At 34.9% G+C, this 20,103-nt stretch overlaps 5 protein-coding genes and 3 long non-coding RNA genes across 8 annotated transcripts; 7 read left to right on the top strand and 1 right to left on the bottom strand.

Moving 5' to 3' along the window:
• Positions 1 to 519: 519 nt before the first annotated feature.
• Positions 520 to 1,094, top strand: LOC135791057 (histidine-rich protein PFHRP-II-like). The gene is made up of 2 exons (XM_065301369.1): positions 520 to 560; positions 622 to 1,094. Exons 1-2 carry the CDS (start codon positions 549 to 551, stop codon positions 1,087 to 1,089), a joined length of 480 nt encoding a protein of 159 aa, XP_065157441.1. The 5' UTR covers positions 520 to 548; the 3' UTR covers positions 1,090 to 1,094.
• Positions 1,095 to 2,044: 950 nt separating this feature from the next.
• On the top strand, positions 2,045 to 2,610 carry LOC135790730 (uncharacterized). Its single transcript, XM_065300996.1, has 2 exons — positions 2,045 to 2,056; positions 2,116 to 2,610. The coding sequence occupies exons 1-2, from the start codon at positions 2,045 to 2,047 to the stop codon at positions 2,608 to 2,610; spliced, it is 507 nt and encodes a 168-aa protein (XP_065157068.1).
• A 2,343-nt stretch (positions 2,611 to 4,953) lies between these two features.
• LOC135790699 (cuticle protein 12.5-like) lies at positions 4,954 to 5,635 on the top strand. Its single transcript, XM_065300970.1, has 2 exons — positions 4,954 to 5,016; positions 5,076 to 5,635. The coding sequence occupies exons 1-2, from the start codon at positions 5,005 to 5,007 to the stop codon at positions 5,568 to 5,570; spliced, it is 507 nt and encodes a 168-aa protein (XP_065157042.1). The 5' UTR covers positions 4,954 to 5,004; the 3' UTR covers positions 5,571 to 5,635.
• Positions 5,636 to 6,248: 613 nt separating this feature from the next.
• LOC135790561 (histidine-rich protein PFHRP-II-like) lies at positions 6,249 to 6,992 on the top strand. Its single transcript, XM_065300795.1, has 2 exons — positions 6,249 to 6,352; positions 6,437 to 6,992. Exons 1-2 carry the CDS (start codon positions 6,341 to 6,343, stop codon positions 6,926 to 6,928), a joined length of 504 nt encoding a protein of 167 aa, XP_065156867.1. The 5' UTR covers positions 6,249 to 6,340; the 3' UTR covers positions 6,929 to 6,992.
• A 1,000-nt stretch (positions 6,993 to 7,992) lies between these two features.
• On the bottom strand, positions 7,993 to 10,126 carry LOC135791078 (uncharacterized). The gene is made up of 3 exons (XR_010547913.1): positions 10,072 to 10,126; positions 8,335 to 8,501; positions 7,993 to 8,273 (listed from the first exon to the last, which is right to left on the bottom strand). It is a non-coding gene; the product is annotated as an uncharacterized lncRNA (long non-coding RNA).
• LOC135791077 (uncharacterized) lies at positions 8,334 to 8,758 on the top strand. Its single transcript, XR_010547912.1, has 2 exons — positions 8,334 to 8,470; positions 8,546 to 8,758. It is a non-coding gene; the product is annotated as an uncharacterized lncRNA (long non-coding RNA).
• On the top strand, positions 9,438 to 10,190 carry LOC135791076 (histidine-rich protein PFHRP-II-like). The gene is made up of 2 exons (XM_065301391.1): positions 9,438 to 9,516; positions 9,598 to 10,190. Exons 1-2 carry the CDS (start codon positions 9,505 to 9,507, stop codon positions 10,132 to 10,134), a joined length of 549 nt encoding a protein of 182 aa, XP_065157463.1. The 5' UTR covers positions 9,438 to 9,504; the 3' UTR covers positions 10,135 to 10,190.
• Positions 10,191 to 10,369: 179 nt separating this feature from the next.
• Positions 10,370 to 10,916, top strand: LOC135790334 (uncharacterized). The gene is made up of 2 exons (XR_010547733.1): positions 10,370 to 10,420; positions 10,483 to 10,916. It is a non-coding gene; the product is annotated as an uncharacterized lncRNA (long non-coding RNA).
• The last annotated feature ends 9,187 nt before the right edge of the window (positions 10,917 to 20,103 follow it).

Raw genomic sequence — 20,103 nt, 5'->3', positions numbered from 1 at the left:
AACCATTCGGGGACCACTAAGAATATGTGTACAAATTTTCATGATGATCGGTTAAGTAGTTTTTGCGTGAAAGTGTAACAAACATCAGAACTTTCGCATTTATAATATTAGTAGGGATTATTTATATGTATATTTTGTTTAAATTGTACAATTTTATTGCAAATTGAGTAAACAACAAATAAAACTGATTATTTAAATAGATTAATAGATTAAATAGATGTTATCGACTCTGTTTGGTAACTATTTTTTTTTTGTTTTGAAGTAATTTTTGTATATGAAATAATATTGAATAATTTATTACAAATTAGGTAAACAACATAATAAATCTGATTATTTTTGCATAATTATATGTTATAATTATTTTATTAAAAGTTTTTATAAGTTATGTTGTTGACTTTGCAAACTACTCATAGATGCATTTTTTCTTAAGTTTTTTCAAACTGATAAAATATTACCTTGTTCTCGCTTAGGTAAAACTTTAGTATAAATAGCTGCTGAGATGTTGGTAAGATCACAGTTGAGTTTTAGCTGCAGTCTAAACAACAACCATGAAATTCCTGGTAGGCCATTAGTTTGTTTAAACAATATAACATTTATTAATTATTATATTGTTTATTATAGATTGCTTTCGCCGCCGTTTTGGCTGTTTCCGCTGCTGTTTACGTAGCCCCAGCTTATCATGGTGTAGCAGCCTATGGTGCCTATGCCCCAGCTGCCTACCATGGAGCTTATGCCACCCCATATGCTGGTATCTACGGTTCTCATCATCTGTATAAACGTGGAATCTACGCTGCTCCAGTTGCTGCTTACCATGGTGCTTATGCCCATGCTGGTTATGCTCACCATGCTTATGCTACCCCCTACGCTGGTGTCTATGGAGCTCACCATCTCTACAAACGTGGAGTAATCGCCGCCCCAATCGCCTATGGTGCTTATGCTCATGGTGCCTATGCCCATCATGGTTATGCTCATTCCGCTTACGCCACCCCATATGCCTTTGGTGCCCACCATTTGTACAAGCGTCAGACCGATGGCCAAAATGTCTATAAGAGTATATCTCTTTTGTCTGGAGCTGGACTAGGTCGTTAGTTACCTTTTGATCTGTTAATGTAAATAAAATAATTATGAATATATATTAATAAAAATTTACAAATTATATTAATATTATTATTATTATAATTATGTTCCGGATTATATATAGTTTTCTTTGTTTAATAAATAAGTATAATGTAGCAAGAGACAAAATAGTTCAACAATTGATTCCGAGATTGCAGCACTAGGACTACGGTGTGATTTATTTTCATGACTTAAGTCGTTTACTGAATCCGTCTTATCTGCCAAGAATGGTGCGCACAGTATAGATATAAATATTATACGAATTTGTGAGACATCTATTTTACACTACTACACACAAACACAAGCAGATCATAAATGCAATCAATTATAATAAATTTATTATTTGAAACTATACTTAAGTATACTTCATAATTAATTGTTGATGCGTTAGTGCACAGATACAGTTTTTAGAGTGATATGCATTCAATATAATAATCTAGTAAACACTAAACATTTTGTTTACTTAAGTCACTTGAGTATTACTTAAGTTAGTCAGAGTCATGTTCGTGATTTTTATTGTACTCTCAATTTGATTTTGCACAAAAATATATTCCTGCTATATGAAACTATAATTAAATGACAATAAATATTTTTATTAACGTATAACTTTATTTAATTATGTGTATATTTTGTATAAATTGTACAATTTTATTACAAATTGAGTAAACAACAAATAAAACTGAATATTTAAATAGATTTATCATAATTTTTTTATTTACTGGTTTAATAAATCCATGTTGCTGACTCTGTTTTGTTGCTATTAATTTTTTTTCGTGTAAGTTTTTAAGTAAATTTTTTTATATGAAAAAGTATTGCCTTGTCCTTGATTAGGTAAAAATTGAGTATAAATAGTTGCTGAGCCGTTGGTAAGATCACAGTTGAATTTTAGCTGCAGTCTAAACAACAACCAAACCACCCAACAACAACCATGAAATTCTTGGTAGGTGTAATTTGTTTAAACAATAGAAAATTTGTTGATTATTACATTGTTTATTTTAGATTGCTTTCGCCGCCGTTTTGGCTGTTTCTGCTGCTGTTTACGTAGCTCCAGTTCATCATGGTGTAGCCGCCTATGGTGCTTACACCCCAGCCTACCATGGTGCTTACGCCACCCCATATGCTGGTATCTACGGTGCTCATCATCTGTATAAACGTGGAATCTACGCTGCTCCAATCACTGCCTACCATGGTGCCTATGCCCATGCTGGTTATGCTCACCATGCCTACACTACTCCATACGCTGGAGTCTATGGTGCTCACCATCTCTACAAACGTGGAGTGATCGCTGCCCCAGTCGCCGCCTATGGTGCTTATGCTCATGGTGCCTATGCCCATCATGGATATGCTCATTCCGCCTACGCTACCCCATATGCCTTCGGTGCTCATCATCTTTACAAGCGTGGAATCTACGCCGCCCCAATTGCCGCTTACCATGGTGCCTCTGTTGCACATACCGCTTACAACACCCCATTCGTCCCACGTTACTATTATTAAATGTATAAGATGTATAAAATATTATGACAATTACCTATAAGCAATAAAAATATAAAAATCCAAAAAACATTTTTGTAATTATTTATTTTTAATAATATTAGAATATAAAACAAAAAGCACAGTCACAAGTATTAAAATATTTATTGACTTTCAGTTTCAAACAAATCATTCGAATAAAACTTAAAAAACTCAATTTAGACTTGTTTTTCTTTGTTATTGTTTCTTTGGGTATCAAGTCAAGTTTTCTTAAAAAAAAACACGCACAAAACTTTTTACCTGTTACATTTAATTCCGTACCAAACATACTATACTAAATTTATAAAATTTGTATAATAAATCAACAGCGTAGCTAAATATAACCTATGTTTAATTAAATTTCTATAAATAAATTATTTCTATACTTTAATAAATATTTTTATTGACATTTTTCCTTTTGTTTATCTACAAAATAAAAAAATATAAAACCTTAATATTATTTTGTGAGTTGCGTGACCTTGAAATAGGCTTATTCTAGCTTTTATTGTTATAAATATTTGCAATAATAAATATATGTAAATTGTCTTCCGTCGATAGTTGTTTTTTAAACAGGTAGTCCACAAAAAAACTCTTCCAAAAAAACTAAGCATTGTTTTGATTATAAATTAGCAAACAAAAAACAACAATTATTTGACCTTCAATATGTCTTCTAGAGCATATTTTTCATATAAATAGAGCTGGAATATTTTGTGAGATCACAGTTGAATTTTAGCTGCAGTCTAAACAACAACCAAACAAACTCACCATGAAATTCCTCGTAAGTATCAAGAGTAGAATCAAAGGATCTAATCTACGAGTATATCACATACAATTATTTATAATAAATGTTTATTATTTTAGATTGCTTTCGCCGCCGTTTTGGCCGTCTCCGCTGCTGTTTACGTAGCCCCAGCTTACCATGGAGTAACTGCCTATGGTGCTTACACCCCAGCCTACCATGGTGCTTACGCCACCCCATACGCTGGTATCTACGGTGCTCACCATCTGTATAAACGTGGAATCTATGCTGCCCCAGTCGCTGCTTACCATGGTGCCTATGCCCATGCTGGTTATGCCCACCATGCTTATGCTACCCCATACGCTGGAGTCTATGGTGCTCACCATCTCTACAAACGTGGAGTGATCGCCGCCCCAGTCGCCTATGGTGCTTATGCTCATGGTGCCTATGCCCATCATGGTTATGCTCATTCCGCCTATGCTACCCCATATGCCTTCGGTGCTCACCATCTGTACAAACGTGGAATCTACGCTGCTCCTTTAGCTTACCATGGTGCCTCTGTTGCCCACACCGCCTACAACACCCCATTCGTCCCACGTTATTACTATTAAATGATTATGACTATTAAATGTTACCGACAATATTGTATAGATTATAAATAAATAAATAAAAAATTAAACAAATTTTAATCTAGTTCATGTTATCCTATATATTTTCTCCCAGACTGTTTTTATAATACCTAATTAAATACGAGTATATTGCAATGTACTTAATGAAATTCAAATTAATATAAATTTACTCAAATATTTATTTCTATAAAGGTATATTTTTATATTTGTATTATTAAATTACATAGACATTAATAAGATCCATTAGCGTTCATATCGCATTTCATATACAATCTAAAGTAAAACACATTCATCGTATTTCTTGCTTTTTTATATTACAAGAACTCTTCTTTTAATTAAACTTATATTGATATTGATTTATTTATATAATGTCGTTTGTTGTTATATAAATCTAGATATTATTAAGTTTTTTTTTTGATAAAATCTAATAAAACTTTATTTTTATATCTTTCTATTTATTTTTTGATGTTATCACTCTATTTACAACTCTCTACATCTGCCAAACCAATATATTTATTTTAACTTTTTCCTTCTATATTATACTGAGTGTTTACTACACAAAGTTTTGATAATTAATAAAATCTGCCTATTTTGCAAGACTTGTTATTGTTATTGTATACTAGCTGTTGCCCGCGACTTCGTTCCAGCAGTGTTTAATAAAAATGTAATTCGTTTTTACTCTCTTGTTCTAGACATACTCGTAGTAAGAGTCAATTCTATCAATAAGATTAGCAATTTTAATTTAAACAAATTAATTATATAAAGTTTTGTCAATAATGCACTTCAGCGCTTTTTTTTATTTACTGGTTTAATAGATCCATGTTGCTGACTCTGTTTTGTTGCTATTAAATTTTTTCGTGTAAGTTTTTAAGTAAGTTTTTTATATGAAAAAGTATTGTCTTGTCCTTGATTAGGTAAAAATTGAGTATAAATAGTTGCTGAGCTGTCGGTAAGATCACAGTTGAATTTTAGCTGCAGTCTAAACAACAACCAAACCACCCAACAACAACCATGAAATTCTTGGTAGGTTTAATTTGTTTAAACAATAGAAAATGTATTAATTATTACATTGTTTATTATAGATTGCTTTCGCCGCCGTTTTGGCCGTCTCCGCTGCTGTTTACGTAGCTCCAGTTCACCATGGTGTAGCCGCCTATGGTGCTTACACCCCAGCCTACCATGGTGCCTATGCCACCCCATATGCTGGTATCTACGGTGCTCATCATCTGTATAAACGTGGAATCTACGCTGCTCCAGTTGCTGCTTACCATGGTTCTTATGCCCATGCTGGTTATGCTCACCATGCCTATGCTACTCCATACGCTGGAGTCTATGGAGCTCACCATCTCTACAAGCGTGGAGTGATCGCCGCTCCAGTTGCCGCCTATGGTGCTTATGCTCATGGTGCCTATGCCCATCATGGTTATGCTCATTCCGCCTACGCTACCCCATACGCTTTCGGTGCTCATCATCTTTACAAGCGTGGAATCTACGCCGCCCCAATTGCCGCTTACCATGGTGCCGCTGTTGCCCATACCGCTTACAACACCCCATTCGTCCCACGTTACTATTATTAAATGTATAAATGTATAAAATGTTATGACAATTACATATAAGCAATAAAAATATAAAACTCGAAAAATATTTTGTTATTATTTATTTTTAATAATATTAGAATATAAATCAAAAAGCACAGTCACAAGTACTAAAATATTTATTGACTTTCAGTTTCAAACAAATCATTCGAATAAAACTTAAAAAACTCAATTTAGATTTGTTTTTCTTTGTTATTGTTTCTTTTGATATCAACTCAAGTTTACTTGAAAAGAAACACGCACAAAACTTTTTACCTGTTACATTTAATTCCGTACCAAACATACTATACTAAATTTATAAAATTTGTATAACAAATCAACAATGTAGCTAAATATAACCTATTTTTAATTAAATTTTTATAAATAAATTATTTCTATACTTTAATAAATATTTTATTAACATTTTTCCTTTTTATCTATAAAGTAAAAAAAATAAAACCTTAATATTACTTTGTGAGTTGCGTGACCTTGAAATAGGCTTATTCTAGCTTTTATTGTTACAAATATTTGCAATAATAAATATATGTAAATTGTCTTCCGTCGATAGTTGTTTTTTAAACAGGTAGTCCACATAAAAAACTACCAAAAAAACTAAGCATTGTTTTGATTATAAATTAGCAACAAAAACAACAATTATTTAACCTTCAATATGTCTTCTAGAGCATATTTTTCATATAAATAGAGCTGGAATATTTTGTTAGATCACAGTTGAATTTTAGCTGCAGTCTAAACAACAACCAAACAAACTCACCATGAAATTCCTCGTAAGTATCAAGAGTAGAATCAAAGGATCTAATCTACGAGTATAACACATACAATTATCTATAATAAATGTTTATTATTTTTAGATTGCTTTCGCCGCCGTCTTGGCCGTCTCCGCCGCTGTGTACGTAGCCCCAGCTTATCATGGTGTAGCCGCCTATGGTGCTTACACCCCAGCTGCCTACCATGGAGCTTATGCCACCCCATATGCTGGTATCTACGGTGCCCACCATCTGTATAAACGTGGAATCTACGCTGCTCCAATCACTGCCTACCATGGTGCCTATGCCCATGCTGGTTATGCTCACCATGCTTATGCTACCCCATACGCTGGTGTCTATGGTGCTCATCATCTCTACAAACGTGGAGTGATCGCCGCCCCAGTCGCATATGGTGCTTATGCTCATGGTGCCTATGCCCATCATGGTTATGCTCATTCCGCTTACGCTACCCCATACGCCTTCGGTGCTCACCATCTGTACAAGCGTGGAATCTACGCCGCTCCTTTGGCTTACCATGGTGCCTCTGTTGCCCACACCGCCTACAACACCCCATTCGTCCCACGTTACTACTATTAAATGATTAAAATGTTACCGACAAGATTGTATAGATTATAAATAAATAAATAAAAAATTAAACAAATTTTTATCTAGTTCATGTCATTCTTTATATTATCTTCCAGAATGTGCTATTAATACTTAATTAAATATATTGCAATATACTTAATGAAATTCAAATTAATATAAATTTACTCAAATATTTATTTCTATAAAGGTATATTTTTATATTTGTATTATTAAATTACATAGACATTAATAAGATCCATTAGCGTTGATATCGCATTTCATATACAATCTAAAGTAAAACACATTCATCGTATTTCTTGTTTTTTGATATTACAAGAACTCTTCTTTTAATTAAACTTTTATTGATATTGATTTATTTATATACACGTAATGTCGTTTGTTGTTATATAAATCTTAATATTATTTAGTTTTTGTTTGTACACAATGAAATAAAACTTTATTTTTATATCTTTCTATTTATTTTTTGATGTTATCACTCTATTTACAACTTTCTACATCTGCCAAACTAATATATTTATTTAGAGTCTCTACTTTCTATATTATACTGAGTGTTTACTACACAAAATTTTGATAATTAATAAAATCTGTCTATTTTGCAAGACTTGTTATTGTTATTGTATACTAGCTGTTGCCCGCGACTTCGTTCCAGCAGTGTTTAATAAAAATGTATTTCGTTTTTACTCTCTTATTCTAGACATACTCGTAGTAAGAGTCAATTCTATCAATAAGATTAGCAATTTTAATTTAAAGAAATTAATTATATAAAGTTTTGTCAATAATGAATTTCCAAAGCGCGCCACCGAAAATCAACTATTTAACTATAACTATGATTGAATCTCAATGTCAAATTTTGGCCTATGGTAGAAAAGAGCTGTTTTCGAGGATTTTCCCGGCAATTATTCGAATTTTTCTCACCTTTTAAACCTTCCTCGTGACCTCCACGAATAATTCAAGACCAAGATAAGATAACTGTTCGCCGTTCTCAGTTTTAGCGAGACTAACGAACAGCAATTCATTTTTATATATATAGTATTGATTAAAATTTATAAGCTACATTTTTATATTAGGAGATCATATATTTAACATAGTCAAATTTAGTCAAAAGTTACTGAGTCTTTTCAAGAATAAATTTTAAATATTAAAAAAACGCAATAATTGTTTATTAAAATGCATTCCCATTAAAAACAAGTTGTTGTCCATATTGGTTGATATTTAGACCTACCAATTATATATATTTGTGATATATGGTATTTACTTCCTTGTTAGATACTCCTCGATCATGCCATAGTTTTTTGGTACACATACTTGTTTTCGAAACTGTGTTACAACTATCAACCTTGAACATGAACCATGAGTGAGTTGCTATGCTCTGCTTTATTAAAGTTCAAATGCCTCACCATTGCTGCACAAGAACAAGCAAGGTGTGGCATTGCTTTAATTTTTGTATAAATAGCCAAAACTGCAAGGTGGTAAGCACAGTTGCATCCTAGCTGCAGTCTAAACAACAATCAAACACTCACCATGAAATTCCTGGTGCGTTTTGGTTATTGAATTAAAAAAAAAACTAAAAAGAAAGAAATTATTAATAAAATTTGTGTTTGATTACAGATTGCTTTCGCCGCCATCTTGGCCGTTTCCGCTGCTGTATATGTAGCCCCAGTTGCTCATTACTCCGCTGCTGCCTACACTCCATACGCTACTCCATATGCCTTTGGAGCTCACCATCTGTATAAGCGTGGAATCTACGCCGCTCCAGTAGCTGCCTACACCCATGGTGCCTATGCCCATGGTACCTATGCCCACCATGCCTACGCTACCCCATACGCTGGTGTCTATGGAGCTCACCATCTCTACAAACGTGGAATCTATGCTGCCCCAGTAGCTGCCTACCATGGTGCTTATGCCCATTCTGCGCTGTTTTGAGAGTTACCAGCAATTATTGAATTTTCTCACCTTTTAAACCTTCCCTAGACCTCCACGAATAATTCCAAGACCAAGATAAGATAAATCCGTTCAGCCGTTCTCTCTAGTTTTAGCGGACCTAACGAACAGCAATTCATTTTTTATATATATAGATTGGATTGATTGGAATTTATAAGCTACATTTTTATATTAGGAGATCATATATTTAACATAGTCAAATTTTAGTCAAAGTTACTGAGTCTTTTCAAGAATAAATTTTAAATATTAAAAACGCAATATTTGTTTATTAAATGCATTCCCATTAAAACAAGTTTATTTGTCCATAATGGATTGTCTTTAGACCTACCAATTATACATTTGTGATATATGGTATTTACTTCCTTGTTAGATACCTACTCGATCATGCCACACTTTTTTGGTACACATACTTGTTTTCGAAACTGTGTTACAACTCTCAACCTTGAACATGAACCATGAGTGAGTTGCTATGCTCTGCTTTATTAAAGTTCAAATGCCTCACCATTGCTGCACAAGAACAAACGAGGTGTGGCATTGCTTTAATTTTTGTATAAATAGCCAAAACTGCAAGGTGGTAGGCACAGTTGCATCCTAGCTGCAGTCTAAACAACAATCAAACACTCACCATGAAATTCCTGGTGCGTCTTGGTTATTCAATTTAATAGAAAACTAAAAAAACAGAAATTGTTAATTAAAATTTGTTTTTGATTTGATTACAGATTGCTTTCGCCGCCATCTTGGCCGTTTCCGCTGCTGTGTATGTAGCCCCAGTTGCTCATTACTCCGCTGCTGCCTACACTCCATACGCTACTCCTTATGCTTTCGGAGCTCACCATCTGTATAAGCGTGGAATCTACGCTGCTCCAGTTGCTGCCTACACTCATGGTGCCTATGCCCATGCTGGTTATGCCCACCATGCCTACGCTACCCCATACGCTGGTGTCTATGGAGCTCACCATCTCTACAAACGTGGAATCTATGCTGCCCCAGTAGCTGCCTACCATGGTGCTTATGCCCATTCTGCCTACACTACCCCATATGCCTTTGGTGCCCACCATTTGTACAAGCGCGGAGTTTATGCTGCTCCTTTGGCCTACACCGGATACTCCCATGCTGCCTACACCCCATACACCGCCTACGGTGCCCACCATCTGTACAAGCGTGGAGTCTACGCCGCCCCAATTGCTGCTTACCATGGTGCTTCTGTCGCTCACACCGCCTACAACACCCCATTCGTCCCACGTTACCACTATTGAATGTTTTGAAATTATAAGGAAATCTAGGCACAATAAATAAATAACATACAACTATATCTTGATGTTTTATTTTTATTGTTGATCATAAAATGTAGAAAAATGCAGAAAAATGCAATGGATTTAGTTATAGTAGAGGATATAACGGAACACCATTAACCTTGCACTTAAAAACATTCTATATGTGAGTAGTAGTAGTATATATACTCCAGGAACATTGCAAAAATATCACTTTGTATTACCAAGTTGCTCAGTCAGAATCAGATCAATATTAAACATGAAGTTCCTGGTAAGACCTCGATATCTTAAAAGAAAACCATACTATTACCTAAAATTGGTACTTTTATCCAGATTGCTCTAATGGTCATCATGACCCTTGCCCCTGGATTCAACGCAGCTCCAGCCCTTCAACAACAATTTGGCTTCTACCCACCTGCACCTGGACCAGCACCTGTATCCGCTCCTGGGCCTGCCTTCTATAGTGCCCATGAATTATACCGACGTGGAATCATCTCCGCTGCTCCAATGGACTACTCCTATGGTAATTTCGCCCCACATTTTGCTCCAGCTGCAGCTGCAGCAGCACCTCCAGCATCAGCACCAATCTACGCTGATGGTACCCAAGCCTCACCTTTTGACAGACGCAGAGTAAACCCTGGTCCATTTGCTTATTCAAGTTATTCCAGCGCCACCTATACTCACGCCTTTGCTACTCCTCACTTTTTTAATGCCCCAAATGTCCCTCATAATAATCCTATTAATTAATAAGTTAAAATACATAAAAATGTTAAAAATAAAAACTTTTGTAAAAAAAAGTTAATTAATTAATAGCAAAAAAATCGGTAGACACACATACATAAAATAAAAATACATAAAATAAAATTGACAAAAATAAAACTTGCGTTATTAATTCACTCATATTGAATTCCCGAAAAAAATTTGATCACATATTTTTTTACAGTTTTATGCGAAGTATTCACCCGACTCAGCAAATAACTCTGATAGGAATTTATATGAGTTCTGGCTGTTTCACAAATAAATTCGTCGAAAACAGCAAAAAAATCACTAAAAGAATTAAACATTTATGCATTTAATTAATTTTATATGCAATTGCCGGCATACATTAAACATATTTGAAAGTTTCATTGTCATAGTAAACTAGTAGTTAAATAATACATTAATAAATTAACTATTCAACACAACTCACACTATTTGTTTATATTATTATGCGTATAAATGTCTATCAATAAATATGATATTTTGATATTTAAACTAAATCTACAAAACATGTTTCTAAAATGCAAAATTTAAATCTAAAATGTTAAATAGATGCATATTTTTGCTATAAAAGCAAAGAAACATAAAATAATTCTTCAGTTTATAAAAATCATCAAAATCAAAATGAATATTTTGGTAAGATAAAAATCTGCTCATAAAACAATAAAAATATTAAAAAATTATTTTAGATTATTTTCCTTAGTTTTTTGGCTTTTGTTGCTGCTGGGAGCCACGCCCTTACTACAACCACGCCCACTTGATTCCAACCTATCATAACCTTCATAAACGTGGAGTACACCTCGCCCCTCTGGGTTACCCCGCCCCTGAAGGCTACTCAAGTACATTTGAGACTGACTACCTCCTCTACAAATAATAAAATCTACTTAATAATGAAAATAATGTATTTTTAACGACTCCCAAAGCAGATTTGAGACTTTTGAGTCTGTATGTAAATATTGCCCGTGATATGAATGTATAAAAATAGACTTTATGTACACAAGCGTTGATTTTATTCGTTTTTTGTGTCGTGCAAGCCTTCGACGGCGCCCGAATTGATCGTAATATTTTTTAGTAATGTTCCGGACTGGAGTAAGGGTGCGTATATTGCGTTGGGCACAATATAGCTCATATTCTATTGCCGTAAACGTCACTGTAATAATATATATGAGTTTTTTCGCTTTCTTTTCTGCGAATAAAAAAAAAATCAAATAAAATTTGATTTCGTATTCAAATATTTAAAATTCTACAAATATATTTTTGAGATAAATTTTATTTTTTCAGAGGGTAGTTTTTTAAGGGTGGAAAACCGTCGATTAAATCTTCGTGTCACGACGATATGTCCAACTCGCCAACTTGACATATTACGTGGTCGGCGACCGAGAATCGTCTTCATTCGGCCGCCAATCTATCTCACCGAACCACTCTCAACCCTCACAAACTACTACCCTGTATCAATTTGCTAGATAAACTCCAACTCACTGGATGTTTGTATTTGTGTGTGTGTATTTGATGTGGTTTGATAGTTGCAAGTGTGACATTGATCGTTGTGTAATCGAGTCGCGTCGGTTATCAATCATATCCACACACACACAGATAGAAGATAAAGGGGGTGAGTTGTGAGTAGTGCCATTAGAAAGTTAGTGGATATTGATAGCACGGATATTCTTGGATTTTCTTTCGTTTCTTCGTATTTTCGATCAGAAAAACAACCAAGTTGTCTTTCTTCGGAATGAAAGGATTTTATTGTGGCTCCTTGTAACAATAGAGATTTTTTCGATAATACAAACCGGAAGTGAAATACTATACTACTCATTAGTATTAATTTAAACAGACTGTGATCGATTGATATTGTGTATGGTTCATATTTTATTAATGTTTTAGTTTTATGAATTTTTTAGTTTTTTGCATTTTAAGGTCATTTTTGGGGGGCGTTTTAGGGCATTAGAAAAATATTTATAAAAATTTGAAAATATGGTGTAGATAGTACAACTTTTAATCTACAATTTGCAATAAAAATATTTAAAATTACTCAATGGATATAAAAGATACCGAGTGTTTTCTAGGACATATTTTAAAAATTGTTAAATTTGTATTTTACATTTTTAGGGCATTTTTAAAGGATGATTTAGAGCATTATAAATATATTTTATTAAAATAAAAAACATGCAGTATATAGATAGGCTTTTTGGCTATAATTTCTAAAAAAAATATTCCACATATCTCTATTAGTATAGAAGATACAGAGTGTTTAAAAAAACATGTTTTATTATTTTTTCCAAAAATTCATATTTTATTAATTTTGTAAATTCATGAATTTTTCAGTAACAACCCCTATCAATCAGCCCAAAATCTTATCCCTTATTTATACCCAATTTTAGATTCCAACATCTCAGTTTCCCCCAGCAAAAAATAAACCGTTACTCTGATTGTGGGCTTTTGTCAATCAGTCACAGGTTGACACAAAACACGCTTGCTAGCCTTGCAAAATCTATTACTAAGATGTTTTCTCCGCCCTGATGGCCGATTTGTAACACGCTCGCCGGGGCATGCTTGATGGACGTCTTCCTGTGTCTCTCCGCTCGCGGGATCATCGCGCATCAGACAAGCGGACCGGATCCGAGATGAATCCGGCAGCTCTCTGCCCAAACCCAACAGCTTATCTAATATTTGGTTGCATTGTTGTAGAATAGAATATTCAACACGTAGGCACCCACATCAAGCACGCCCAAGACTAGGGGGCCTTTTAGCAAACGAGGCATTGATTCGGGATTATCAAGCGGGATACGGAACTGCACATTATCCCGAGCGCACCGATGTTGGTTAAGGTTCGGGCGTTTCATTCATAATACACACCCGAGTGTTTATCACGCGCGTCAAATTTCGGTGGACAACACAATGCGATTTTCAGCATCGCTTAGCGTAAGCACTAAACAAAGCTGCATAATTATTTATAAGTTTATATGCAAAATATAAAATTTTTCAATTTGTGTCACATTGTGGAATAAAATTGAATCGCAAAGAATTTATAGTGAATTCGCACCGTTATCGTTAGTGCAGCTACTTATTGAATTTTCTCTTTATGCGCCATTGTCGACCATTTTGCAGCGAGTGAAATAATGCTAAACGCTCGCGGCGTTCGAGCTTCAACGTGCGACAACGTGCAACACACGTTCCCGGAAATTAAATATTGAGCGCGTTATTATTACAAAAACATTTTATTTCACTACTAAAATTTTAAATTTAAATTTTCAAGTTTCTAAACACTTAGTGTTTATTTGTGGCTTGTTTTCGGGTAGTTTTCGGCCTCTAATCGAATTTTTCCCGATAAACGCGCAGCCCGCATGCCCGCAAGCAAAGACTGGCAATCCTTAGTCCTTCCCCACATCCTCCGCCACAATTTATACCTTCCTTTAGTTTTTTTCTATCGCTACATGTTTCGAGAGAGGGGTTTCGTTTGCGCTCGGTTTGTTCGATCTCGATCTCCGCCAGGACATTCCAGCCGCTACTGCTGGTGCTTTTAACTAATTTATATCCCCAAAGGAAGTTCCACCTATCCACCTATAATAGAGCTACGCGTGGGCACAGAGAAAGCTGAAGTTTTGAGGACAATCGACAATCGACAACGAAAAGGACAAGGCTCAAACAAGCTAACATTTAACCGCCATCGTTCAAGTTTACTCGTGTGAGAAGCAATTTTTAAAATAGATACAGCTTTTAAGGTTTTATGGGTTTATTTATTATTGCATATTATGTTTTAGGGAAATGAATGAGACTTTTAAAACGCGGATGATTTTTACTTTTAGTAAGAGCGTAAAATGCATAAAGTAAAGTATTGATTTCGTATCAATTTTCTCTTTCAATGCAAGGCGAAGCATCTAAAATAGGCCAAAGTAAGTGCAGGAGTGCTTAAAAGCATATCGTTAAAGTAAAGAGTTTGTAAACGTGCCAAAACGTCCTCGAACTCGCTTTATTATGTCGTTTACGGAGCGATTTCTTTACCGCCAGGAATTAGTTGTATGCGTTTTAAGGTCATTTTGAAGGGCGTTTAGGGGCATTTCGAATATAGTTAGAGAAAAAAAAAATAGTGCATATAATAAAGGATCATTTTAGCTATCATTTGCAATAAAAATATTTTAAATTAGTTTACTGGTACAAAAGATACAGAGTATTTTCTGAAACGTATTTTTGCATTTTGTGCATTTATGCATTTTAAGGTCATTTTATGAATGCGTTTTAAGGAATTTAAAATATATTTAGAAAAATTAAAAGTGATACACAAGATAAAGGATCTTCTGAGCTATAATTCTCTGAAAAAATATTTAAATTTGCTCTATTCGTATAGAAGATACAGAGTGTTTACCAAAACATGTTTTCAAATTTTATAGAATTTGTAAAAAATTGCATTTTAAGATCATTTTTGAAAGACATTTAAAAGCATTTCAAATAAATTTGAAGTAAAATAACACATAGAAAAGACAAATTCATAATCTATCAAATACATAAAAAATATTTAAAATATCTCAATTGGTACAGGAGATACAGGGTGTTTTCAAAACATGTTTTAAAAAATTCCGAAAAAATTGATAATTTTCCTTTTTCATATTATGATATCAATTCCATCTACGTCAAAGCATTTTCCTCGTTCTGCATCCACTTTCAACTCACTTCCTCCCGTCCTCGCTCATTTCCTATTCTCGCAGCCGCGCTTTTATTCCAATTCCGGGCCCTTGCAACGTTAATATTTTCTTTGTCGATTACACGATACGCAGAACGTCATCGTGGTGTGCGCGTATGTGGAAAAGCGGAAGAGGCGTGTGAGTTCGTGTAACGTATTCCCGGAACGCGCAACGTTTTGCTACGTAGTCACGCGGCGGCGGGCGATGAACGGGCGAGCAATAAATTTACGGATTTTTCATAAAGTCGACACGCGATATGAGAGATTTGATTCGACGGCATCTAAACCCCAAAACGCCAAACGCTAACCCAGCGCAAGTTGCCAACCTGAAACATGCGTATGACCTTATATCAGCATAAAAAATACAAGATCTACACGTGCAAAAATTACAACGACACGTGTAAACACTCAAAATACAGATTTACATTTTATTTATTTTATTATTCAGATTAAAACTGATGCAGACACTTTGTATGAGCTCAAAAGGTTAACTCGAGAAAATTTCATTCTAAAAGCGAGGAAATTTTCAAGCACACACATGAAATAAAGACGTGTCCCAAGCATATTGTTCTTAAACGATATTGCTTTGACTTTTTACAGGTTAAAAAGTGTTATTTTGGAGCTAAATGCAAATTTAATTTATAGTAAAATGTTTCGCCATTTGCGTACGAATAGTACAGATGCAGTTGTCATTAATTTTCCACACAATCCGCAAACCACACGCACACAGACAGCCACCTTGGTGAACCTCTAAGATTCGCTGCGTTTTCGTGGAGGCGCCGGGCGCGCATTTCTCCACGTCGTTACACAGCAAGCTGGCGATCTAGCAATGTACGCTACATGGCTTCATATTCTGATTTTCTTGTTTCGTATTTTGTTTCCCTCTAAGAGAAGACCTACTTTACCAAAAGTACAGGGTATAATAAATTTAGTAATATAACACTATAAATCTTAAAATTTTGATTTTTTAATTTTTAATTTTAAAATTTATTTTCAGTGGTTTATAATCCAGTTGACGTTGTGTACATAAAGTTTATCTAAGGCTAAACATGAGTTTGTCGTGTGTTGTCTTGGATTTTGTGTGGTGCTCATTAAAATTCGCATCTGTTTCTATAATTAAAGGGACGCAAAGTTAGCGTGTGCGTTGGGTAACATAATCTACGCACTTCTACGCGACGGAGATTGTTTTCACTGCCAAAGGACAAACAACAAGAAAGTGAAAGTTAAAGTGAAAGCTCCCAAAACGTCTATAAAATTGATTTTTGTTTATTATAATATTTAAATATTTATTCCTTGCGTGGTAATAAGCCGTCAACTTGGCATATCGCATGTTTGCTCAAGCGGTAGTAATGTGCGCCATTAAAATTACTCGCTGCCAAGTGATAAGGAAAAAATGTGTACGACAACCCTGCACTTTTGACATTTCTTTGAGCTACACCGCCTGCTTGACCTGGAATTCCACTCGACTGCATAAAAAAACACTCGTTGCGCAGTGTTTTACAAGCAAGAGCGTGGAATTAATTCTCAAAAAACTGTTCTCGGCTAATAAATTCCAAAACACTAATTTGGTCGCATGCGTACGTAAAAAATAAGGGTTGTATTATATGCGCCACAAGTGTGCGGTTCTTTTCGGCGTAATATTTTCCAATGCAGATTAGATCAGCGGAAAGCGCTTACTTTGCGCCGTAGTGCCCGGCGCCTCCACACCGCGTATATATTAGGCTACACGGCGAGCGATTTCTATGTTATCTAGAAGAAAATGGTTGCTTAGAATGTTCGCCAGGAGTACTTGTAAAAGTATCTTAACTTTTATGGCTTTAGTAAAATTTTCAACGATTTTCTGCACTTTAAATTCTTAAAAACATTTTTTCCGTTTGGATTAAATCCAATTTAAAGTCGGAGGGGTTGGTTTAATGCCGACAAAAACGTTTGCGAGGTGAGGGTGTTGTAATAACGCGCTCGTTTTGTCAACTCTAACCGCAAAATCAACACCCATTGTGCATTTAGTCGGCGGGTTCTCACAGGATGATAATTTTGTTTTTTGCTCGTGCGACACTCACACTTATAAAATTGCCCCGGATACAACGCTTAATAAAAACACGACGTATTCATTATTCATTCGCCGTCGTCGCCGCCGCCGCCGTCGAATAATCTCTGATCTGCGCCAAGTTTTTACTCCGCACGGCCGTCTTAACACTCCTTTAACAACTTTAAGCTTCTCTCGTCAAAAGCACCAAATCTGCACAAAGTTTTTTTATCACTACTAAAATTGTAATTTTTATTTTTATTTATATTTATATTATATTCATACGCAATCTACAAGCACATTAAAAGATCAAGAGTGCGCAGGTATGTGTATTAGCGCTTGTCCTGGACACAAAACCGGAAAAAGGAAGCGCGGCCACGAGGGCGCCCCGAATCACGGTTACGGTTATAGTCAATTTGCATTTAGAACGAGTGCGGAGACGGCTTTGCACTGGCGCACCGCTGGGATTTTATTTAAATTATCCTTGCGGCCAATAAGAGGTTTTGTTACGAAACTCCTTTTTGATTATTCGACAAACTATCACAATGTACTCAAACTATTACGACGCCTGCAACACAGCGGGAATTGAATTATAAAAAGTGATAATATTGACGTAACAAAAATGTTTATCCGGCGAACGTCATATAGATTGAGATGCACTTAATATTTCCCGGATTCCAGTTCATTCAACTGTGTTCAAGTTGTCTGCGTTTACTAGCACTTGATGCCGGAGCAGGGAAGTAAATATTGTACGAGAAGAATACGAATTGTATGTGTGTACAGCCACTACACTTCAACAGGAGTCGAAGATGAGATGAAATTCATGATAATAGATTCATGTAAATATTGACAATGCTTTAGTAAAAGAAAAATTTCAATTTTTTCAAAAACAAAAATTTTTTTGATAAATTTTTAAGATGGTGACAATACTAATGTAATCTCTTAAAGGGAAGTTTCTAGTAGTCGTCGACATCCCATCATCTCCCCCGCTGTTTGGATAGTCGCACGCCGTCTTTATTTACTTCGGGAATACTTAAAGTTGTTTGTAGTTTAGTGAGAAAATCAACAAACTCGACGTTCGACTCGTCGCCGGAGCTTTGCTTTGCTTTCGAGCTGGGGATTGCGTCCCCGAGCGGAGGCGGCGATAATGCTCGCGTGCACACGCGAAGCCAGCAAAGCAGGACAGCTGCACGGGCTGGATTTAAAAGTAAAAAAACATCGCCGGCGTCAACTGTGTGGCGAGGACTAATAAAATGTGTCAATAAGGGATGAGAATGCGGTGTAAAACTCAAATATTTAACATATATACTGAAAACATGACAAATACAAATAGGATTATTCACAAAGTTTTTTTTCTAAAAGTGAATATGCAAAATTTTAGTCGAGAAAAATGTCAAAAATTAGGTTTTTTGCAATTTTTATGAGATTTTTGTTTTTTGCAATTCAAGAAAATGCGTAAAACTTGTATTTTTTCATATATTTAAAAATACTATAATTTGCATTTATTGTGGCTAAATTTCAAGAAAATTTTAAAAAATTATTTGCAAAAAAACAATTTTTTTCCATTTTTCTAAAATTTTTGCAAAAAAAAACAGATTTTTTGCTTTTTTTTACAAGTTTTTGATAAAAACACACAAAAATCAGCTAAATTTCTACATTTCTTTAAAACTATGAAAATTACTAAAGTTTGTATATATTTTTGTTAAATTTAAAAAAAAAATTGGAAAAAATTAATTTTTTGCAACTTTTACAAAGTTTTGCAAAAAAAAAACAAAAATAAAATTTCTCCAAATTTATACCTATTAAAAAATAACTAAAATTTGAGGCAATTTTAGCTAAATTTCAAGAAATCATCAAAAGTTTTGAGCAAAACTCTGCTCAATATTAATTACAATATGTACACGTGAGCGATTAAACGGCGGGTGATTAAAACGCACGAATTAAATCGAAGCGAAGCAAATCGAAACCGCAGAAATTTAATATCTCCGCGTCGTTATTTATGCGCCGCTCGTAAATATTATCTCTGGGCGCTTGCGTAATTTGCAAAAAAACACACGCGAAACAATGGTGTCGATCCGATTGTTTCGCATTCGCATGCAAGTCGCGTCCGGGCGCTTCGCACACACAATACGGAAACGCATCCTAGGGTTATCTATACCTATACATATATACATGTACACACGGGGGTGGCTTGGATAGATACATTGCGGCGACGTTTGAGAGGCAGCCGCGTGTTGGCTAGTGTCTACGGCTTTATTTTTATGCGGTTTTTCACTTTGTTTCGCTATCGACGCGTCGATCAGAATTTAATTAAAAAAGCGCCGCCGCCGCCATGTTTCATTACATTGTGTCAGCACGTAGACGCAGTGCTTCTGACAGTTCGTGATGTAACAATATATGTTTGATTAAATTGCAAACTTAACCAACGGAGAGAAAAACACACATTTTATTGAAGTTTTCCATTCTAAATCTAAATTTCGTTAGAAAATTGCCA

The sequence above is a fragment of the Atheta coriaria genome, unplaced genomic scaffold, assembly GCF_025399875.1.
Source record: "Atheta coriaria isolate IRGN ID8LTWV9N9 unplaced genomic scaffold, Caltech_Dcor_3.1 hic_scaffold_4_pilon, whole genome shotgun sequence".
Lineage (NCBI taxonomy): Eukaryota > Metazoa > Arthropoda > Insecta > Coleoptera > Staphylinidae > Dalotia > Dalotia coriaria.
This window is presented reverse-complemented; position numbering and strand designations above follow the sequence as displayed.